The sequence below is a fragment of the Triturus cristatus genome, chromosome 11, assembly GCF_964204655.1.
Source record: "Triturus cristatus chromosome 11, aTriCri1.1, whole genome shotgun sequence".
Classification (NCBI taxonomy): Eukaryota; Metazoa; Chordata; class Amphibia; order Caudata; family Salamandridae; genus Triturus; species Triturus cristatus.
Window position 1 is genome coordinate 433,269,659 of NC_140594.1, and position 24,442 is coordinate 433,294,100.

Here is a 24,442-nt window from a genome sequence, read left to right on the forward strand (position 1 = left end):
CGAACAAAGCGGTACAAAAGGGGGTGGTGATAGACGGTACATTAACTACTGCCCCATCAAGGGCTCCTCAAGCTGGCCATGCACAGTTAGCAGTGTCTGCATTTAGTCAGGTTACTATTAATGCCATTATGGGTAGAATTACAGCCAAACATGATCAAACTGCATCCTGGATTGCACAGAATAAAATCAGCTTGAGGCAGTTTATCCCCATACGGAACCCCAAGATAAATTTAGAATTCTCACTCTGTGTCTTCCGCTTGGAATGGTTCGCCCAGTTGAGGACTGTAATACATGAGGTACTGTATTTGCTTGCTTCTACACCTACACATGGTACTCCTTCAATTGCTGTTTTGCCTGAAGTGCTTAAACAGATTCAAAACGAATATGGAGCAGTTCCTGCCTTGGGAAGAAGCTCATTGGCAACTTTGTCACAGCGTACTCAATTATTTTAAGTAATATCGGGGGGGGGGGCTTCTTGGCAAAAGTCCAATGGCTAACTTTAGTTCCAGTTGTGGATCAGTAGGTCGAGCCACTTAAAATAATTTTTGAAGCTGCTTAGCCCTCCAGATACAATTTATGATTTGGAAATAAAATTGAGGGCAACATACTGCATACCATTTAAAGTAAAATTCTTGCAGAATTTGATTATTGAATACGACAATCTCTCGGTGGAGCCTGATTGGCCACCAGAGTTTGTTAGAACTTTTTCACAGTAGGAGAGTGTAATCATACCTTCTTTTCTGTTCTTGTTCTGGAGGAGGTTAAAGCAGTCTATGCTACAGAATGGGATCTTGCGCAAACCCCAGCTTTAAATCATAATCCAGCAGGCTGGAATAACGACTCACCTTATCATGTTGTAACTATAAGGTCCAGCCCACAGGTACAAGCACAATATCCTATTAGACATGAAGCTAAACACCCAGTTAGGGAGAGTCTATGACAATTAGAAGATCAAGGTGTGATTGAGCCTTGTGTCTCCCCGATGAATAATCATTTTTTTTCCAGTTCCTAAACTTTATCATTCTTTTTGCAAAGTCTTAGACTACTGACATATAAACAGTCACACACAAAGATTTGCTGTACAGAACTCCCACAGTACAGGGTTGAGAAATATCATAGGGGCTCATTCCCAGAACTAATCTGAGATAAAATCCTAAACTTACTACTTTTGGTATTCACAAAAGGCATTTAGTAGTAGTAAAGTTAGGAATCCTAACTTTACTACTACTAAATGCCTTCTGTGAATACAAAAAGTAGTAAGTTTAGGATTTTATCTCAGATTAGTTCTGTGAATCGGCTGCATAGTTCGTATAAAATACAAAACTACATTGTACATTTCCAATGGTAGTTCTGTCAAAATATAGCACCTGAAAGACGGAATTTGACTGCTTTTTCAATAAAGATGTTTTTAGACTCCCTCAGTGCTATAAGCATAGTCTGTGTCTGTTTGCTGCCTGAATGATGTAAATTTTACATGAAATTGACTTAGAAGCATTGTCTTATGTTGATGACATTTACATCACGGATGATAATTTAAATGCACATTTAGCCAGGGTGGATCGTATTATTCTGGAATTTGTAGAAAAGGCTATAAATTTAATTTTCAAAAATCTAAAATTGCTTTTCTCAGAGTCCTATTTTCCAGATATGTATTTTCAATGAAGGCAGGAGTCTGGCACCACATTTCTTAGAGAAACGTCATCTATTGCAACCACCAAATACCTTAAAGAAACTTCATTTGCTTCATAATTTACATACCGGATTATGTACAACAGATTAGACCGCTGTACAATTTTAAAAGTCCTACATGTTCTGCTAAAAGTTGGACTACTGAACATACTAATATTCTCCGGACTTTACAAGCAGACATGCTTTCATCTAAACACTTGCATTCTTGTGTTAGCTCTACTAATTGAGTGATTTGCATAATTGCAGATTTCAGTGGTTACACATTTAATGTGTATTGTGAACAGACACAGTACTGATTACATATAAATCACATTTATATCACAATGCAGAAATGTGTTTTGCATGTACAGAAATTATTTTAACTTCAGTTTAAACAGCTGTATTGAATGAACTTCCATTGGAAACATAAAATGGTGTTCTTTGCTTTTCCGGCCTTCGAGGCCATCACCAAGTTAGTATCCCTAATGCAAAAGCCTGACATCCTAGGTGGATCCAGGGGCCAATTCCTTAGCTTCTGATGTCCATTACATTTTTTACCCAAATTTGACAACACAGGAACATATCCAGTATAAATAGGAATGCACAATTTCTAGTTACATTTTGCCTCTAAATGAATATGCTTTCATAATCTACACTGATGGTACAGCCCAACAAGTTATAGTTACAAGTACTCCACTGCATGTGCTGCAGTTAAGGGTGTCATGAAAGTAAGTGTTTTTCAGGCACAGAAAACATATAAAAAAACTTTAGGTGACTGTACTGCTCAGCTGGCTGAATTGAAAGCTTTGGTTCTGGCTTTGCAGGTTAAAGATTCAGCATTCCCCACACTTATAGTGTATGATTCCTATTGCTGCATCCAGGTCTTTATTAATTATTTACCTTGTTGGCACTTAAACGGTTTCAGATTTTAAAGGAAAGGCTATTAATCATAAACTTCTTTGGGAGAATGTGGTGGCTCTGAAAGATGCTTTGCCACGGGCTTATGTGAGTTATTGAGTCATCAGCATATTGGTGGGCACATTGCAGGGAATTCATTGGTTGATGAAGCTGCCAAGTGGCTGTTCAGCCTATTTATGTGGCTGTGATTACTCGTTCACATACGAGAAGAGTTGTATGACAGAACCACTCAAACCTAAACCACACGTGGCTTAACCGCATTGTTACCATGCGTTCCTTTAGTTGTTGCAACGACTTGCTTTAGGGAAGTGCTAGACTTTGGAATAGTATAAAATACTATTCCTACTCCAGTCTGTGTATCAGTAGTGAAAGTGTTGGACTTAAAATCCAACACCAATCCAGCACTCTCTGAGAAATGCCACCTACTTCTTAAACATTATAAGGGGAAGCTATACATACCAAGAGACCTCCAGACACAGATCTCTAGATAAGGTGGTGCTAAAGAGGTATTGTTTTCATTACGTACATTTGTCATTTCTATGTTTAGTAGTTGGTTGTGTGTGAATTAAAGCACTTTTTATTTTCAAAAGTAAAAATCTCTTGGTATTTGTTCTATGATGTTTATTTACCCTCTTTAGTTGCTTTAATTAGTTAATTTGGCTTTACTTTTTTTAAACTATGTTGTTGATATTTGATTCCTGATACAACGAGGTAGTAATAATGCTGACTGTCCCCTTAAACTTCAGGAATATCTTGCTTCTGTTGGGTGTTTGATGACCAATAAACTTTTCAAGTTGAATGTTAATATAGCTAAGGTCTTGGGGTTAGTGAACCATCGTTAGACCTGGATATCCATTTGATAGTCAGTGGATCTTGGTCCATCCCCAGCTCCTGCTTATATCACCAGAAAGGTTGGTGTTACTGTTAATTCTGATCTTACCTTTTGCCAGAATGTAACCAAGATTGATGGTACATTACTCTGTTTTCCAAGGCTTAAGGAAAATGCTTCCTTGCCTGTTGAGGTCAATGGCGAAGATTGATGGTTGAGGCAGGGGTCTCATCCAATTTGGATTATAGAATTTCAGTCTTGCTTGGCTTACCTAAATATCTTATCCGTCTCCTGCAGCTTGCGCAATAGGTAGCTGTGGCATGTTACTTAATTTATCTCTGCATACTTCTCTTAAATCCCAGGTGGATTTCCTCCTCAAGTAACCAGTTGTTGAAGACACTTTCCACTGTACAAAAGGACTAGCTCATGTCCTGAGTATCTCACCTCTCTGCTTCAGCACTGCGTGCCCTCTGATATGTTTGGTTCCTCTTCTCGTGTACTCTTGGTTGTGTCCATGCTCCATCGCACCAGAGCAGGCAGACACTCTTTATTGGTTCTGGATCCTATTCCCAGTGCACCAGAAGTAAAAGAGTGCAGGGTGAGTGGTGTGTCAGTATTTTAAACCAGACCTAGTGGCAATTACAATGCTTGTTATGCTGCTTAATGTTCATTTATAGCTCATTGAGACCTGTTCCATTGTCTATGTTTTATTTCGCAGAACAAACAGGCTGACAACCTATTTTTGTGCAAAGAAAAATTGCTTCTTTACTTCCAGAGTTGCCTCTTGCAAAACACTAGAAAAATCTTTTTGAAAAAAAGTATTTTTGACTTTTTTAAAGTTTAAAATGGACAAGAACCTTTCACCCATACTAGGTGGCGTATTTCATCACAGAGGTGCTTGTTGCACATTTCCTTACTCTTTTATAACTCCCAGTGCTGTGCAATAGCAGTACTCAATCTGCAGGATGCCCTGTCCTACGATGAATGTTATATTGGTGCTTTAATTGCAATTACACAAATCTTCAAAGGGGTCCTTACAGGGTTATGGCCCTTATTCTGCTGTCTTGAGCCTCTAAAATATGAAATATTTTCTGGTTGCAAGCTTCAGCTAACCAGGGATCCCCATTTTCATATGTACTTTGGGACCCGATTATGAGTTTAGCAGATGGAATACTTCGTCACAAACATTACGGATTTCCCGTCCCCCGTATTATGAGTTTCACAGGATATAATAGAATTGTTATTTGACGGACAGTATATCTGTTATGTTTGTGATGGAGCAACCCTGTCTGCAAAACTTGTAATCAGGCTCTTTGAACACTACTTTGACATGGCTCCTCAGAGAGTGAGAGGAGATGAGGTTGCAGCAGCAGAGCCCTGGGATTCTTGCAAACTAAGTGGTAGACAGTGGTGGAAGGGTAGTTCCATGGCAGACTAATTAACTTCCTAGGTTGCCACTAGCTATGGGAGTGAGATTGTTCTTTCAACCAGCAAAACTTGACACATGAATTACATAGTGTGGCAAAAAATCCTTGCACTCTCCATGTGGTCCTGACAACGTGGCTCATTGATCAGGAGGATATGGGTAAGGACGAGTGCCAGCTGAATATCTTTGCTTTTATAAAGCTTTCTCATGGTGCATGAAAGAGTCAGATTGTGAGTGTGAAAAGATGCATACATATAGTGAAATATGGATATATAAACGATCCAAAATTACAAATTTGCTGATTTCTAAAATACAAAGGGTATGGTTGGTATCGTTGGTCTATATGATCGTGATATATTAATCTATTCAATGATAGTTTATGGATGATAAGACTGACCTGTGATTGACTTCCACAGACACTCCAGCCTTTTAGAGGGATCACATGTGAAGGAATCTATTGGCTCTCGGTAAACCAGATCACCACTTCTTATAAAGACCTATTCAAGGTTTGCACTGACACACAAGCTCATCTGCGCATGCACGGACTGCAAAGGGCTCTGTTTGAATTGAAAAGATGTAGGCTCCATTTGGATGTGGCATTTGGAATTAGCCAGTTCCTACTATTCAAAATATTCTACAGTCTTGCTGTTACACACTGGAATCTTGTGAGTTTCTTTATCTGCTCCTGTAATTAATTTGTAAAAAAATAAGTATAGGGTACCAAAGTTTTTCTTAGGAACTCACCATAAGCTCTTCTGAATGCCATGGTTGCCGAATACCAAGGTTGCCAGGGCTTGATTCCATCTCATGCTTCTTTCTTGCGCCATGCTAATCTTCCTATCTTATTATCTCAGTCTTGTAAGTTCTTTTTCACCTCTGCTTTCCTCTTCTTTACTGTTATCTTACTGTCTTTATCTTTTTCCTTCTTTTGCTTTTTCCATTATTCACTGTATTAAAATCTGATTATATAACGTAAATTTGAGTCCCCAAAAATGAGCGCTGGTGCCCACCACGTGCAACCATGGGCAAAAATGAAGCAATGACCACCTTACATTCTCATTCATATATAATAGGGAGCTTTGTGACAGAAGCAACTACAAATTCCAAAGATGGCCACCGGAGAGGTACATCCAAGGTAATGGGACAATTCCTAATCGTTCGTTTGTGAAAACATTGGGGGTGATTAGGATGATGCTTATCCTTGCCGGCGGGGATTAGAAAAGTACTCTAAATTATTATTTTTTTTAAATGAAAAGTCCTGACCATTTACAGCCACTATTCAGAGCTTCATTCTGAAATCCTATGAATCTGAACCATGTTTTGAGAATGAAGTGCATATATTGAATTATACAGAGTTACATAGTTAAAAATAAATGCATAAGAAAAAGTATGGGTACCAGAGTAGCCCAAAAGCTAACTGAAATGACACAAGGACAATGGTGCTAATTCCTGTTGCTACCTCTTGTACTAGATGTTTGATTGATTACATTTGTATTTCACTTTTATAAACACTAGGCATTCATTCTTGTGAAAAGAAAATGACAACATAACATATAAAGTAGCTGTAAGTGAATTGAACTGGTTAGCTCTTAAGTTTATTAGAGTGATATTAATGAAGCTCGAGAAAAGGTGCATTTTTCCTTCGTCACTGGGCGCTCCTGGATCTGTAATCAGAGGTCATGTGAAACTAGCAAATTGTGATAGTCGTGCAAATGGTGAGACCCAAGATGGTTATGATGGTTTCACAGGGGGCAGCAAATGTGGTTCCTGAAAAACAGAAAAAACACAGCACTTAAGTACAAATTTCAACCCTCTCCCTCTTCTGCTGTTTACAACAGTAAATCCATAATTTCTTGGGGTTGTGCCACATTTTGTGGACCCTACGGCAGTTGCATCACACCTCTGAGGCCCTACATGGTACCTATCATACATGCATTGAGCTGCCCTTGCCATTACCATTAACAATCTGATCAAGTGAGCAATTCTATTCCCCCTCAAACAATCTAGATGAAGGTACAATAGAGAAATTGCACTTCTAGCTAGATATTGCCTGGCGGAACTGGCCAAAACTCAAATGGATTTACCCACCGCCACTGGCAACCCATACATGGAAACACTTTCAGAAGCAATAAACTATTTGTATTATATACTGGCTGTTGCTCAAAAGCAGCGGCAAAGTCATGGCAGTACCTGCAGGTGGTTAGTTAACAAATGTAAATTGACTAGTTAACTATTGCAAAGTGTGAAGAGAATTACTGCACCATGAGATCAGTATTTCTTTTAGTAATGTTTGATCCCTTTGTGCTAGAATCAAATTTCCATTGATGAAAGGTGCAAATTCTGCAGCAGAAGGTAAATGATAATTTCAAAATTACCTGGTGGAAAACACTGCAGTTGCCTAATCGCATAATTCCAGTAGCTGTGATCTTGATTATTGCTCTATGCAAAGCTCACTAATGCATATTGGAGTAGTAACACTATCTAAAGCAATTAAATACATAAAGAAATTACACTGAAACAGTGGAAAGAAGAACTTATGTGCAAATTCGTGTGAGAATAGCGTAGACCATTTCATGAAGGTGGGATAGGTCCAAGTTCATGTAAAATCTCCTTCCTAAATCGATGCCTCAAACACACCTAACGTCCATGTGCCGCTTGTGCACGTGCAACCCCCGACCACCCTCACATGCAATCAGGAAACTTCCTGCTTTGGAGCTGAGCTTCTGATGTCCGCTCAGCGACTGAGCGGAGCAGGACCTCGGGGCATATGGCGAATAAGAGTTCATATATGTATAAACAGTGCAACTGTTTTGCACAATGCTGCATATGCTTTAAAGACAGCAGGTCAAGGGAGAGAAACACTTAAAAAAGATAAAGCACACATTCATCTGTGACTTGGAACATATTCTTAAACCATTGTTAAAACACTGCAAGGACATCAAGGACACTCTCTGGACATGGGTATTGAATTCACCGAAAGTTGTGGTATTTTTTTTTATTATTTTCAAGTGCATCTCAATAGCACTTCATATTCCTCATCATAGGTGCCATTGAATATCGTGAGATTAGAAATAGTATGAATTGTTTCAAACCTGACAATAAGACCTCCATCTGTCTCTACTTGTGTTTATGCTGGAATTCCAACTGAAAATTACACACCTTTGTTCTTGTCATCAAATGCTTCCGAATTAGTAATGGAGACAGTTCACTATGAAGTAGCAAACCAAGGTGTGTGCAGTCATAATCCATTCCTTTTATTTGTGATTTTCGAAGCGACACTCCTAGTACAATAATAATAAAAGTCTGTGTAACTCCCCCTTTTCATGCGGTACTGGCAACATGTTTCGGCACCTTTCAACTGCTCACGCGGAAAATTAATCAGAACAAAAGTTTTGGCTACTTACCCCTAAAAAGTTAATGGGCTAGCAATGGGTAATTTCTAGCATTATAAAAAGTTATATGGAGAGGTGCAAAGCACAATATGCTATTTATTACCAATGTTGAGTGTGGAGAGGGGCCATGACTCACGTGAGGAGAAGGCTTGTGTGGGTCATGATGCCTGTCCCCTCTTTCAACCGAGATAATAAGTAGAATATCACACTCCTGCATTTATGGTTTATGCCACAGAATATTTTTCATGCATATGTGTTTTTTAAAAAAAGGAGCTTATCCAATACTTTGAAAAAAGAGGCTAAACTTGTGCAATCAACTAAAACAACATAGAAGAGGCCTCTGGACTATTGGGAGAGTTTGGGTCTTTATCTGGGTCTCATGTCAATACATCTCATCTAAATGTGATTTAAAGCAGTGGTCTAACTCACTTGTGACTGAATTGCTTAGACAGTGAACTATTTGGTGTTACTATTGGCAGTGAATGTTAACTTAAAAGGGTTTTAGGAGATGCTAAGGCCCTATTTAAAGATGGGATAGACTTCCCTTGACTCTGATTGGCCTGAATGTTTTCATAACCCCCGGGACATTGCCCCTGTGGCCAAAAGGCATTTTAAAAAATAATGTCTCACTATGTGGGGAAGGAGAAGAGTATCTCAAGACCTCAATAAGAAGAGTGTAGTTGTTTCTTACCACAGACTGTATGGAGCCCTACCTCATTTCTCCATCATATTACCATCAGAGATTTTACTTGCTATGGTTTTGATTTAATATAACTCATCTTATCCAAGGGCCACCTATAGAGAATCAGGCATTGAGCTATGTCCCTGTGATTCCTGGTCACAGCAATACATTTAACATTTTTTCATTTTTTGGAAACTATATGCCGTGCCAAAGAAACAGTTTTTAATTCCTTTATTCAGGTTTTTAAACATCAGGAAAGTGCGGACCAGCTTACTTTATTTAAAACTGTTTCAAACGAAATATGCCTTTACATAAATTTATATCAGCTGTAGTAAGACTGAGGATTATGGTGGGGATGTAATGTTTTAATGGTGATCTATTATTACATTTGTTTTAGCCTTTCTGAGATGTTACTGAGCATGGAACATGGGTCTGGCCCATTTTCTGCCTAGTTTTTATATTATTTCCCCTTCTCTTTTATGGACGAGTCACTTTATGAATACAATTCTTGTAGTGAAGTATAAGTCTGTTGCTGGCAAATAACCTATTTATTGTACATGTCACTGTATGCATTTTCTTATGTACCTGTTGTAACTTTATTTGCTGTGATACAATGACTGTATATATATATGTTTTTATGCTGTGCACTCTTTTATGATTTGATAAGCTGAATAAAGATGTTTGAATTGAACTCATTGAAAGGTGCTTACCCAAAACCATGACAAAAGAGGCTAAATTTGTGCAATAAAATAAAACCACACACAAGAGGCCATATACCTATCAGGAGAGCTTGGGTCTTTACCTGGGTACCATGTCAATAAATCTAATTGTGATTTAAGGCATTTGAATAACTCACTTGTAATTGAATTGCTTAGACTGTGAAATACTTGGTATTGCTATTGACAGCGAATGTTTACTTGAAAGGGTTGTACAAGATGCTAAGGTGAGATAGACTTCACTTGACTCTGACTGGCTGCCTAAATCCAATAAACAATGCAATTCTGCTGTAATTCAGCTTCTTAAAGGACCACCCTATCTATCTCAATCCTAGTTTTTTCAGTAAAGCCCAAAATGACATTTTAAATTGTATTTGTCCCTTCAAACCTTCACAATGACTATTGAAAAATCTCCCGGCTCTTTGCTGAAGGGTGGATGAGCTCAATACGACCTAAAACTATATTATTAGTCAGCACTGCTGAAGAAGATGTGATTTTTATTTGCAGCTGAGCAAGTACAGAATATCCCAGAGGCTTCCAACAGAGTAATAATTGTGCTGTTTCTTCCAGCTGGTTTCATCTATTGATTTTCTGATGCACGGTTTCGTCAGACTAATAAAAGCATAGATCCATTGAAGAACTGCAACTGGTGGGGGTGTCTAACCTCTAATGGTTGAAATAGCTCCAATTAAAAAAGGTGGAAAAACATCTGGCCAAATGGGGTGGGAAGGAAATTATTTAAAGAGTAGGAGGAAGCTCTACACAGGCTGGATTTAAAAGGAGATTTCAGGGACCTACAGTAGTCGCCATATTGCTGATGAGGTGGTTTGGAATACATGGATTCTTTGGGGGGAGGGAGGTTGGGAAATAAGGCCTCTCTTTAGAGGATGAGTATATAATGAAGGTTTTGTATTGCATAAATTACTTCATGCCTATAATAGAAAAATACATAATTTTTCTGTTTTTCCTCAACTATATTTTTCCCAATGCAGGCTAACAAAGATTGTGGGTGTCACAAAAAGCTATCGCAGATGTAAAACCCCATGTGCCCATTTAAGTCATAAGTTAATGACTTGTAAGCCTCTATCAACCTTCTAGTGCAAGGTAATCAAAGCATTGGAATGTCTCCTAGGTGGGAGAATAAAGATAAGTAAATGAGTCCTAATTTTTGGAATTGAGGATGCATGTCAATTGATGCAGAGGTTACTTTAATATTCTACTTATTGCTCATAGCTACAACGCAGATAAGGAGAAATTCGATCTCTAACACAGTACCATTCTTTACTTTGTGAAAATAGGTGTGTTAAAACAACGCATCTTGATATTAAAGCAAGAGATAATTCTGAATGTTTTATAGAGGAAAGAGACTTTTGGTTTTGGGAATAATTTTGCAGAAACACATAGGGTTTACTAGATTCTAGAAAATAGTAGGCAACTACATAGGTTGAACAACTACATAGGTTGACTGAGTAATTAGCTTTTTTTGGACTATTAAAATAGAGAACCTGTGAATCGCCTAATGCTTAGATCATCAGTTCAAGGCTGGACTTGTTATGGTTTCTACCTTAATTTTAAGGTTTCAGCCTGAGGGCATTTTTGCATGTTTTTTTTAGATATATTCCATAATCACTGTGTAGTTATAGAGAGGTCAGAGTTTAGATAGGAAGAGCATTTTTGTTTTACTAATAACTTTGACATCATTTGACAAATATTCATAAAACTTAAAAAACAAAAAAGGTTCACCACCTCAGCTCCATACTGGTAAGTTTCAAAGTAAGACATCATCAGGGGTTGAGAAAAAGGGGGCTCCTACAGCATGTTTTCCCTATGTTAATTCTCTTTTTTTTTTTATTAAACAGATGAAAGAATAAAATACATCAAATCAGTCATATTTGTTTCAGCTTAAACGAAGAGCTTGCCCGGGTATTTCTATAAAATAGCAGATTACATATATGAAAAATTGGAATTGGAATTACAAAGAAGAAAGAGAACGTATTAAATTTATCGAACAGTCTTTCATTAAACATAACATCTTAATAACGCCAACATATCAGTTATAAGATATATTAAATATGCTTAAATTATAAAAATAAATACAATTCTTTTCATCAATTTATTTTCAACAGTACATCTGATCCTAAATATATCTCTAGGAAGTGTGGATGTGCGTAAGTGCAAATATTGAATATGTTATAGATAAAGTGCAAGGATGGGGACTTTAGCAGCTAACATATAGTTCTAGATTTGTCATAAAATACCAAGAAGTGGTAAATCTTTTAAAACCCCCGACCTTGCTGGTGTATGCTTTCTCAAATATTTGAGTTAGGATCATCTTATTATACCATTCATGATAAGGTGGCACTTTATTAGTTCTCCTGTTCTGGAGGATCAAGGAATGCGCAACTAAAGACGTAATAGTTATAAATACATCTGCGCCTTTACACAGAAGCTGACATTGCATTTTAGTACTTAACCCAAACATTGCCACACATACATCAGATTCTATCTTTATATTTAGCCCCTTTCTTAAGGCATTGAATACTTGTTCCCAAAATAATTTTATCCCAGGGCAGGTGAAAAAGATATGGAGCAAATCTCCACTCCTAACTGGCTTACATCGGAAACCTCTTGATACATCTTTGAGAGGGCTCTAGGGATATAGTATGCTATCCACCGAGCTAAAAAGGACATTCTTTTGTAATTTGCAGCTCTTAAGGCTGAGTTCCCTAGTTTTGAGATCATCTGCCATTCTGCTTCTGAAAGGTACACTGAGTTGTCAAAGAAATCTTCTCTAAAAAGTTATTTATCAAAAGACATTCCGTTTTGCTCCTTAGTAGCCTATATCAATTTCAAATCCCATTCATTCTTGTTTTAAAAAGAGCCATCATTGTTGGTAAAGAGATAAAGCTTGTAAGTACATTTAATTTTTTCATAAAGTGCACGATCTGCAGATATCCAAAAGAAAATAACTTGAAACGATCGCCACATCTTCCTTGGATATTCTGCCAGGAGATAATAGTGCTTCCTATCATAAAATGTCCTAATTCTTTAAATCCGTTCTTATACTAATATCTTAAATGACTTTTAGGGATTTGCAACCCCAAGACCTGGCATTCGTCTAACAGCATATACCAATATCCCACAAATTGTCCTGTTGCGGCATAAAATATTTGCAGTCAGGTAGAGTATTCCTGAAGAATCTTATATCTTGTTTTGTTGGGAGCTTTGCAGTCTTTAAAAAAGCCGGTAGCTGAGACCCCTCCTCCTTTACCATCTTTTCCAAAAAGAAATTATCCTGTGTTCCTACAGCATCCAAAATCTGCACTGTCTATCCAAAAGGGCTGCTTCATAATAAGAATACATGTTGGGTAAAACCAATCCACCCTGACTTATATCCAATTGAAGTATTGGGAATTTGACTCTTGGAGCCTTTTTATTCCAAATAAAGCGCCTAAAAATATGCCCTATTGATTTTGATTGGGATATTTGAAAAAAGAAAAATCAACAGGGTAGGATAGACAATTTAATCAATGCTACGCGTCCTATCAATGTAAGGGGGAGAAATCACCATCCATACAATCATTTCTTAATTTGTTTCAACATTGGTTCATAATTCAGTCTATAAAGTTCTTTGTATAGGTTAGTTACTCTAACCCATAGATATCAAATTGGTTCTTTGTTAGAAGCCTGTTGCTGAAGATTTAAAGGGAATATACTAGGCAAAGCATTAAATACAAGCATTTCTGTTTTGTTATGGTTGATTTTATACCCCCCCATTGCTTGAAAACTATCAAATTCTGCCAATAATTCTTCAATATTATGTCTTGCTGGCTTTAGATAAAGCACTACATCGTCCGCAAATAACTTTAATTTAGACATTCCCAAAATTGGTGGTTCCACACCCGTGTTAGCCCTAATACTACAAGTTTAATAAAAAAGGTTAACAACACTGGTGAAAGGGGGCATCCCCGTCTTGTCTCTCTATTTATTTTAACAAAGCCTGCTAAGATTGAGTTTGCAAGGACCTTTGCCTGTGCGCCGTGATATACTCTGTGAAACATGTTAGTAAACTGTGAGGGGAAACCAAACTTCTTGAGGGCAAAGAAAAGGGCATTCCAAGTAAAACATGTTAGTAAACTGTGAGGGGAATCCAAACTTCTTAAGGGTAAAAAAGGCCATCCCAATTGACTAGGTCAAATGCCTTTTTGGCATCTAGCATCATTATGACTGTGGAGTCTGATTGATATTGAAATAATTAAGTGCTTGTGTTAAAAAGGTTGTATTCAATGACATCATACTATTGACAATAAATGCTGTCTGGTCCATATGGATTGAATTCTGAGCTATGGACTACACACAACCAGCCCAAATTTTCAGTAAGATTTTATAGTCGGCATTAAGTAAACTTATCAGTCTGTATGCATTGACATCCCTCAGGTTCTTTCCTTTCTTGACAAAGCTAACTATTGTTAACTCTTTAAAATCAGATGGAATGTCTCCCCCTTTATTATTGTGTTTAAAAGCTCAACCAAAAAGGGTGTCAACTGCCTAATAAAGATTTTATAAAATTCTGTTGGATAACCATCATTGCCGAAGCCTTGCCACTTGCCATTGTAGAGAGGGCAAGTTGAATTTCTGCTGCTGTTATATCTGCATCTAATTCTTCAATGTGTGTAGTTGTTAGTTGTGGGGGATTTAGCGAGTGAATATAGGCTTCTTTAGGACTGTATATTTTGCCGCATATAAATCATTACAATGCTGTAAGAAGATTTTAGCTATCCCATCCTTCTCCAAGACCAGAGTACCTGTCTGTGGTTCCACCAATTCCCTAATTGTTGTTGTTTCCTGTTTAGTTCTAGTTGTATGAGCAAGAAACTTCCCTATCAACTGGCTTTTCTCATATACCCGGTGCTGATAAAGACATGAACTTTGGATTATTCCCTATGTTAATTCTCGTATAGGCCTGGGCGGTAAATTCCGTTCCGCTCGTGGAATTTGCGGAATTTGGGTAATTTTGTGTTCCGCAGAGAACGCGGAATTGCCAAAAATTCTGCATTCTGCGGCTTCAGGGAATTTTTTGCTTGTTCGCGTTTTCAAAATGCGTGTTTGTGAGATATTTCCCCCCGAGCACGCAAACAGCGTCGTGAACAGGAAAAAAGCATCGCGAACAAGCAATTCCTCGTGTTTGCGGAATTTCTGCGTGTTCGCGGAGATTTTTTACCTTTTCGCGGAGCTTTGTGTAGCGCGACTACGCAAATTCCGCCCACCCCTTTTCTCATAGGAACTTTTGCGAAGCAATGCAAAAAAACCAGGTCAACTAAATTACACCAAATTTGGCATTGAGTGAAAAGTGTGTTGATTGTAATTTGGTGTAAATCCATTCAGCCATTTTTGAGGAAATCCATTCAGCCATTTTTGAGCCCCACAAATTTAAAAAACAGTGTTCTGATTTGCTAAGATTGCTTTTTTTCTTTCTTTCAGACCATTCTGTCCCACATGACCAGTAACGGTTCCTCAGGATTGAGCTATATGATTGGCTGGCTGCAACATGAAGAGAAATGTTGCAGCCACCAATTCAGGAATCTGGCACTGTGACACTGTATCCTGTGTTTACAAACAAATTGACATACAAACAGCAAAGTAAGGACCCCCTGGCCATTGTAGGGGATCCCAGATAGATCCCACAAGGGGCAAAACAAAAATAATAAACTTTCATGCCGCCGGTCGAGCGGGACACATTGTTCTCCCCACCCCATGTAGTACTGTGGGACACCCACAGGAGGTGTGACACCACAAAACCATGCACATTTCCACAAATAAAGCTTGTGTGGTCTCACAGTATCACTGTTGGCTCTTCAGCTCTGGTTCAGTAAGAGAGTCACGGAACAGCCCAAAATATTTTGAAAAAAACACAAGAACAAGTTAGACGGAGGTCCAGAGGCAGTTGGCTTCCCATGGATGGATCAGCTGCTCATCGGGTGTTGAACACAGGGCCTGCCTAGAGAGATCTCTGATGTCATCAATGATGTCTTGTAGCATGTCATGAGTGATGTAATATGTGAGGTCATAAGCAGTGCACGATGGGGGGGACAAATTATATTTTGCTGAGTAAACTATAACTAGAGAATTTCAATGTTTTGTTTTGTATGTTTTTAAATGTAAGTTTTTATATTATTACAACACTTAACTATAACATCAATGTTTTATTTTCATTGAATTTCTTGATTTTTTTCTAAAGGCAGTCTAAAATCGTATTACCTTACCTAACAATAACATTTTCACTATAACTATAGTGACTAACTATAACTATATCATTTTAACATTTGTGTTTTTTTCAGTGAATTATACATATTTTTAAAGTAAAGTGAAATGCTATTTCCATACCTTTGTTTTTTTACTAGAACAGGGCCAATATTTCTGATCTACTCGTGCATAGTATTGCTAGAAAATATGCTGGCATAATAATGTTCCATAAATTAATGTATAAAAGATATAAGTAATTTCACATAGGAATTTCTAATCAAATGTGGGCTGGGCACAAAGGCCCCAATAAACAATTGCAGATTCCTTCACTAATTCTTCTGCTGTGATCCTCAGTGCAAACCCCTGTCAAAGAGCTAAATGAGTGCACACTGCTACATTTCTTCTACAGCATTTAATAGTTGAATCCACTCACTTTCTGTTTCTTCTGCATAGTAGCTAGGGACACCGGCACATAACTGCTCTACTTGTCTCCCAAACAAAGCTGCATTTTTCATTGGTGTATTCATAAGGGAGTAGGACAACTGTGGCCTGGGAGGATTCTGAAAATAAAAGAACAATGATAGCATTTAATCCATATTAATCAAACAAGATCCTCCCTCCCCTATTTTTCACATTAACTAAATCAGGCAAGTGTCATTCTAATCATTTTTAGGGCACTGCAATCAAGAATGGTCAGTAAATGCATCTGCAGTACAGATCAGCTATGAGGTTGACAAAATGTGTCCACTGATTATGGTAATACTTCCCCCCACTATTTATGAGCTATGAAACCACGGCCCTTAGGTAGCAATCACAGTATGAAAGTGTGCAGAAATATAAATAGATTTGGATAAAACATATCATGGTTGGATGCATTAGGCACCATGTGACCTGCAAAAGACTGAATGCAATGATTGAACTGATCAGGCCACTCATCAGTTCTTCTAAGGGATCTCGGCCGTATTGCCCTCACAATATGCAGATACCCTGGGATTGTCTGCGGCCCATGTTGGACCTGTCCTATAATATCCCTTTACCTTTCACTTTCAGAAAATAACTCAAAATCCTATTGTCTTAAAATAACTGGCCAATAAGCCACGAAGAATCTTCTTCTTGGTGTTTGTCTGTTTATCTACAATACCACTCTCCTACCCATCACCTATCCAAGCTGTTAATGTGTAAACAAAACAAAAAACAGGAAGGAAGTACCATGACTCAGATTACTGGAACTCACGCCACCCACTGCCCCTGCTAGGTTTGTCAAATGCTAATACGGGTGCTACCTACTAACCATCACAATGATACAAGTATCACATTTCGGACTAATGCACATCTCTCTAGCACTAAGGATGGACTAGAGGCGCTAGTTCATTATGGTTTTTTAGTGTATGGAACAGTGAAGCACTTTGGTGATCTTCAAAATACACAGGCTGTCCCATCATATGGTGGACTGTCATAACTAAGTGCCGGTGTTTTTAAATAGGTGCTGGCAAACACCGGCACAAATTAAGTATCACCTTCTCCTCTGGATAGATCAAGTCATAGGCTTAACATACTTAGGGGTTGATTAGGAAGGCGGGCGGATCGCCACCTCCGGCCCAGCGGTGGCGATCCACCCACCATTGCAACCCGATTTACCCCCTGCCATATTATAATGGCTGGGGTATTGCGGTGGACGCAAAGTGTGTTCGCCGCTTTTTCGCAGACGTGGGCCACAATATGGTGGCAGTGCCTAGCAGGCACCGCCATCCATATTAGGATGTCTGGAAATCAAGGCCTTTATCACCGCCATGGAAGGGCTGGCGGGGATTCACTTTGGGGGCCCGATGTGGAATCCAGGAGGGCTGGGGGGGTGGGAGGCTGCACTTGGGGGGTACCTATGGTACTCCCCTACATTGCCCTGCACAAGGTGGCAGGCACCATGCAGTGCCTCCCACGTTGTGCAGGGCAATGCACAACATGGCATTTCACTATTGCGGTGGGTGCTGCAGCCAGCAGCACATGCCGTAATTTTGAGAATGCCTGATGCGACCGCAGCGGTGGCGGTCGCATCATGATTTGGGTGGCGGGACCGCCGCATGGCTGGCGGGCGGTCCCGTTTCCGCTAGGACGGTGGGTGGACTTAACTCCATCTGCCATTCTAATCACCCCCTAAGAGTTTACTGAGGTCACCCCAAATAACCAGGACTACGTGGAGGATCATGGGTTGTTGGGGTAGTGTTTCATTTAATGCTCGATGATTAGGAATGAGGCAGGAGTGACTGTTGAATTCCTCAAGATTTTGTATTTAAAATTTCCCAGCAGCTTCCATGATATTCCTGAACATGAAATGAGTATGAACACAGCCTCCTTTCTACTGTCCAAAACTGATTTGTAAGTATTCATTGCCCAAGAAGCACTGCTGTGCCCTCTGGGAAAGTGTATTTAGTATTCAGTAGCAAAGACAGGGATCTCTGAGATTTTTACATACATTAAAAGTAATACATCTCTTCAGTTTTCAGAAAAAGAGCAAGAAGACAAAGCATGTCTAGGGTCTAAAAGAACATAGGAACCCAAGTAAAATGGGCATTTTCAGTAGGTTAAGTCTACTTATTGGGTGCGGAGGTAGATTTTGCTGTTTCTTTAAAATCAACTGAGCGTATTCAGTAGAGCCTCAAAATTAGAAGTCCAGAGGCGATCATGATCTGCAAAAATCTTAATCCCTAAATACTTAAAAGTTGACTTGACAGGAAGATTCCTAGGTGAACTATCAGAGTATAATCTGACCCTTATCGAAGTTATCCTTTAGCCTGAAGAGGCACAAAAATCTTCTGCAGGGGCATCAAATGCACTGATAGTGGAATATGGAGTGCTTGTAACCACCACTATTTTATCCCAATAAACACATATTTCAGCTGCTTTGTAATAGACAAAGGGGCCTTAGAGTATTAATACAGAGAAAACTTCTATATGTAGAGCGAAGAGGGACGAAGATAAAGGTCATTTCTGTCTTGTCCTCCATTCTACATAAAAGCCTTGGATAGAGACTAATTCAAGCACAGTGCTGCATTAGATCTGGAATGAAAAGATTTAATGGGGCATTTACAATTGGTCAGAAATTCATACTTTTCAAAGATTTGCTACATTAAACGTCAAAAGACTCTGGGGCATATGTACAATGAAAGCATGGAGCTGTGCCAAATTTGGCAGCAAGGCCCTCCGAAATTTCCAAAACGCAGGGATGCGCCCTATTTACAACAATATGGTGCACCACTGAGTTTTCCCTAGTGCTGGCACTAAGGCTAGTTGCCTAGTGGCGACCTTCCTGCACATAAAGAATCATTACCTGCAGGCACCCTTGCACTATAGTGCAAGGGTGCCTGTGTTGCAGGTAATGATTGTTTATGTGCAGGAAGGTGTCCTTTTCTGCACATAAATAATCAATAATGGTGATTTATTACTTCTTTGTGTGCTGCAGAATGCAACCCATATATAGTAGAAATTGTCATTATTTAATGATTGTTTATGTGCAGGAAGGGACACCTTCCTGCACATAGGCAATATGTCATGGTGTTTTGCTTGCAGCACTTGTGGAAGAAAATCAAAACTGAGGAGAAGTAGAAGCATTTCTCCTCATTTCGCCATTCTAATGCCCTCTCTTGCATGGCATTAGTTCTTGGCGCTGCCTCGGATTTACAGATCCTGTAAATAAGGGGCAGGGTCAAAAAGCAATGAGTGTTGCGGTGAAAGGGTATCATATGTACAAAGAGGCATTAAGCCAAAAAACACCACTTTGTAAATATGGAGCAGGGCATTGTGCTACCAGAACTTTGTTAAAAGTGCCGTTCCTGTGGTGCAATGCCCTTGTAAATATGCTCCTCTATCTAACTTATTTTCAGCATCAAGGAAAATGGCCTTTAATGGAGTCATATGTAGCAGCAGTGTCAAATCGAGTCATCATTAGATTAGTATGATCAAAAGTAGGTCTTCCTGCCACAGTGCCATGCTGCTCAGCAGACACCAAATCTAGTACTAATATTGTAATAAGGTTAGCTAAATGCTATTGAGAAGAGAAACATGTCTGTAGGATGAGTGACGTATGGTTCGTATCCCTTTTCAATCTCTATGTTTGTCTAAAACCAAAATTCAGGAATAAGTGAATATTTAATTACATTCTGGGTAATTCATAGTGAACCACATCTAACAAATCCTAGAACACCTAATAGAGCTAATTTGGAATGCCATAATCTGCTGCAGGTTTGTTTTAATGAGGGGGAGTGATCACATGACCTCAGTTAGTCCTTCTAGTGTTGCTGGTTTACAAGGACTGGCCCGAGCTGCTTCCTCGATAGGTTCCAATTCTTCCTGCATTATATAATGCTCATCCTCATAGAGTTTAGAAGAGAATCATAGGAACGCGTCTTTCATTTCCATGAGGCCTTAATATTTCCACTAATTTCTTAGGGTGGAGAACCACCCAAGGCACCATTGAGAGGGTCTTACTGGCCCGCCGTGCTCACTTGCTCACTGCAGTAGGGGCTATTATATTTTTTTTGCAAGGGCTGCTTTTGGGTCCTAGTCAGCCCCTGATCCAAATGAAATGTAGCCGATCCTCCAAGGACCTTACCTGGGTCTCCTCTGTGAGCTGCTCCAAGGTGGGAATTGCTTCCCTATTCATCATCATCACAACGCAGTTCTGATTGGACAGCAGCCGGGTCGCAACCACTCCCTTTGAAATAAAATAGATGCAGATCACCCATTGACTTTCTGTGCATTGAAAGATCTCCTCGTCCAGAAATGTAAGTATAAAAAAACGACTTTAATAGTTTCTCATTTCTCCTGATTTCCACCTTGCCTGCTTTGCATGTCTGGAATATACATTTTTCACCATTTGTTTGTGAATTGTGAATGTGTTTCTGCATTGGGTTCAATAAGTTAGTGGAAAGTTTCCTACACGACATGGCATTGCTCTAGTGTTGTAAAGTCAACAGATGATACATTCCCGGATCCTTTATAAATGTAAAATAATTATATATAAAGTGATCTTGCATAGCTGAACTCTTTAATTGCAGAGCACATTCAGGGCCATACAGGTAGGACGAAAAAATGTGTTATCATAAAATGTGTAATACATATAAGACCGAAATCCCTCTGTACCCTTTGTGTTTATTTTCCATGTTAGTCTAAGTGGGATATCACTACTTCACTTGAAATGAGAATTTTGCATCATTACTATGATGTAATCGCATATACCAAAGCACCACACTAGCTTTGGCAGCTACTTACAAATGCTTAAATGCTTAATAAATGTCCACGTACGAAATTGCAATCTGTTTTTGGTTCGTTTATTTTGACAGCATGAATTCAATGTGTATTCTACAATAGCTGTAGAAAAGAGATCCGTTTAATGAATGTAGCAAACTCTGACAAATAACAAGTGTTTCTTCATTGATTGACGAATGTGTGTGTGTGTGTGTGTGGTTATGTGGCTGGGTAAATAAACAAGAAAACGTGTCAGTACCTGGATAAATGGATGAATGAAAGAGTGCATGAGTAGTTATTGGGTAATTGACTGAGTGCATGGAAGAACAGGTGAGTGAATGAATAAGTGAGTGAATGGATGGAAGTTGAGGACTAGGCGTGTATAGATAAATGAGTTGGTAAGTGCATGAATGGATAAATGGGTGAGCAAGTTGTTGGACGAACTGCGGGTAGCACTTTTCAATGGCAGCAAGGTGAATATTACATTTAGTGAATGAGGTATATTCCGAGAGTCTGCTACTTGAGTGCACAAAATAGTTAAAGATTTAAAAAAATAAATATATATATATTGTCCTGACGCACAAAGTGTTTATTCAACCCTGGGTTGCTTAAAATGCATGTGTCTCCTCAGTTCCAGTTGGCTAACTGGGATAGGCAGGTGCAGAGCTGTCTTCATTTTCTTTAGGGCCAAGCATAGATGCACTAAAATCACTGGTCTGCCTTGCACTTTCTACTTAAAGGCCAACCTCACTGAACCATGCATTTGGTGATTATGTAAAGAGACTTGGTAAAGTTGGATATTTTTATACAGTTATCTTCTACATTTTGTTTAGAAATATTCAAGATTTCATAAGAATCAAGTAGTATACCCTCCAAAGACCTCCGGTGTATTGTAGTTCTTTCACAAATAGTAATTTTTGTGGGATTATTTCTGTTTTACTGCTGCTTGCATCTGACTGGAATAAAATTGTTGTTTTGCTTTTCTTGGGAATGCAATTGCCATATGTGTTTACAATTAAAAGAAACACACACACAAACAGAATGTTACAATGAATGGTCCAGAGATGTGGGTTTTAAAACAAATGGTAGGGAGTCTTTAAATAAATTAGGGGTGGGGCTAGGGAGGAGAAGGTAAACTGCACCCTATTTATAGTAACTTTGTAAGTTCCAACCATCCTTCAAAGACATGTAGTTCATGTGATTCAATGAAACTGAGTACAAAATATTGGCCTTTCTAGTCTTTAATCAAATGTAGTCATTCTAAGCACCTGAGAATCGGTATGAAGTCCACTTTTGCCTAGGAAAAAAACAGTAGAACCAAAGATAAAAATTGTACGCACAAATAATTTACATAAAACTGCTTACCAAGTTGTAGTCCAAAACAGTAACCCTTGAGTTCAGGCCATCTTCGGTCTTCAAGTAGGCCACTTTTTGCAATGTATCAATGTCCACTGTCTGCAGAAATGCCACATGCATTAAGACAAGTCAATGTAGAAAATGAGTGTTGACAAGAGAGGAAGAACTGAAACATAAGTTAAACAATATGCTGGAGGCAGTGACTGTTAAGAGCATACCCCTCCTTAAGGGCACATGCTGCTATGAACCCTTGATAAAGAGATTAAACATCGCTCAACTGTATCTCCTCCATTAACCTCCTCATGGTGGTAACTCTACCACTCCTACAAGAACATACATCCTCTTCAAGAAAGTAAGACAAAGGTCAAGAGATTTCACTCTGTACACTAATGCCAAAATTGGGTCAATAATAACCGCTGCCCATAACTATAACCCCTCTGCATATTATGTCTCCTTCTAACAACTTCTCCCTCCCTTAACAGACCAACGAGTATTAGCCTCTATGGTCAACAAAACCCAACTTGACTATGTCAGCTCCCTCTGTTTAGCCATCCAATACATCCTCTTCACCTATGAATTACCTAAATTGCCCAAGCCAAAGCTAGTAGTTGGGAAGAAAAGTACTGGGGCTCCAAATTCCAAACAACAGTGTGAGGCCAAAAACTAACCTTCAATGCCAAAAACTACCCATTCACACCATAAAAGAAAGATCCCCTAAACACCAAAGAAGCAAACTCACACTCAAAGCCCTAAACGCTACTATACATCCTCACTGAATAGTGGAGTTCAAAAAGTGACAGCTGATTTACAATCTATGGTCCCAGAACAAGGAACACATTCTCTGTAGACATTCATATGGAAAATGCACCTGTTCTTTAGAAATAACCCTAAAATTCCTTATTTTGATAGACGTATTTGATTACTTCTTCAGGCAAGACAATGTCCTGAGGGCGCTATCATAGTGAAGGGCTTCAAGTCACTCTTACTTTAATCTTCATATTATTAATTTTAAAACTTTCACTTAGCCACATCAACTAGTTTCTCCAAGTCAAGACACTGTTTATGATATCACAGATCATATCCAAAGCAATGACACCAATAAATGGAGAAAATAGGATACCATATTTAGCTTCTTTGTGGTTGCAGGTTCACTGTTGTAAATACTCAACTGACAAAAATAAAATGTGACTGAAATTCTACATTTATCTAAAGTACATATAAGTAATCCCATGACTAATGAGGTGCAAACATCTGAAAATGTATCTGAAAAGAGCAGTTTGTACGTGATGGTAGACGTGAACTTTTAATTTCTTCAGAATTATCATAGAATAAATATGTTCATGGAACCTAGAGACTGTTGCACAGCGTGGGGGCCTAAATATTGAATATTGAAAAGGTGAGAGGTTTTAGTGTACTACCTAAGTATCAAGTTTTATTATCATCCTCTAAAACTATCATCTACAGAATATCAACTACCATCATCAAGGTAAGGTCAAGTTGGTAAGATTACTTATATTAATCTTATTTCTACTTCAAAGTAACTTGATGATATATGTTTTCAACGTAGGTAGATGTGGAGTTGAAATGAAGTGGATATAATACATCTCTCTTTTGCTTTAGTTTCATCCATAATGCTGGGCTACAAAAGGATACTTTGGTGGGTCTGAGAAAATACTGTGGTATCTGTGCCAATTTTCAAAGAGCCATACTCCAAACGTTAACTGTGGATACAAAATCTACTGAAAGGGCAACTCTTGGTTACAAATCTGGATGACATTTCCCAATAATGTAGTATCCAGTATCTTAGTGGACTGTAACAGGGTTTTTTTAGTGTTATGGTCTCCAAATTATTGTCAAGCCTCACAAAACTAAATGTGTCTTGTCTTTTACCTCAAAAAGGTATTCAAAATATTTAAAGATGTATCTTGGGAGTGGTTGGCTGTAGCTAATGTTTTTAATAAAGTCCACAAA

General features: G+C 38.6%; 1 protein-coding gene across 1 annotated transcript in view; it reads right to left on the reverse strand.

Moving 5' to 3' along the window:
- Nucleotides 1-1,936: 1,936 nt before the first annotated feature.
- LOC146784391 (gastrokine-3-like) overlaps nucleotides 1,937-24,442 on the reverse strand; it is a 37,945-nt gene continuing 15,439 nt past the window's right edge. Inside the window, exons 3-6 of the mRNA XM_085636327.1 lie at nucleotides 22,481-22,570; nucleotides 20,481-20,582; nucleotides 16,308-16,434; nucleotides 1,937-6,608 (exon numbers count right to left, since the gene is read on the reverse strand). Coding sequence (XP_085492453.1) covers nucleotides 6,529-6,608; nucleotides 16,308-16,434; nucleotides 20,481-20,582; nucleotides 22,481-22,570 — 399 coding nt within the window. The 3' untranslated portion in view covers nucleotides 1,937-6,528. The remainder of the gene's footprint in view (nucleotides 6,609-16,307; nucleotides 16,435-20,480; nucleotides 20,583-22,480; nucleotides 22,571-24,442) is intronic.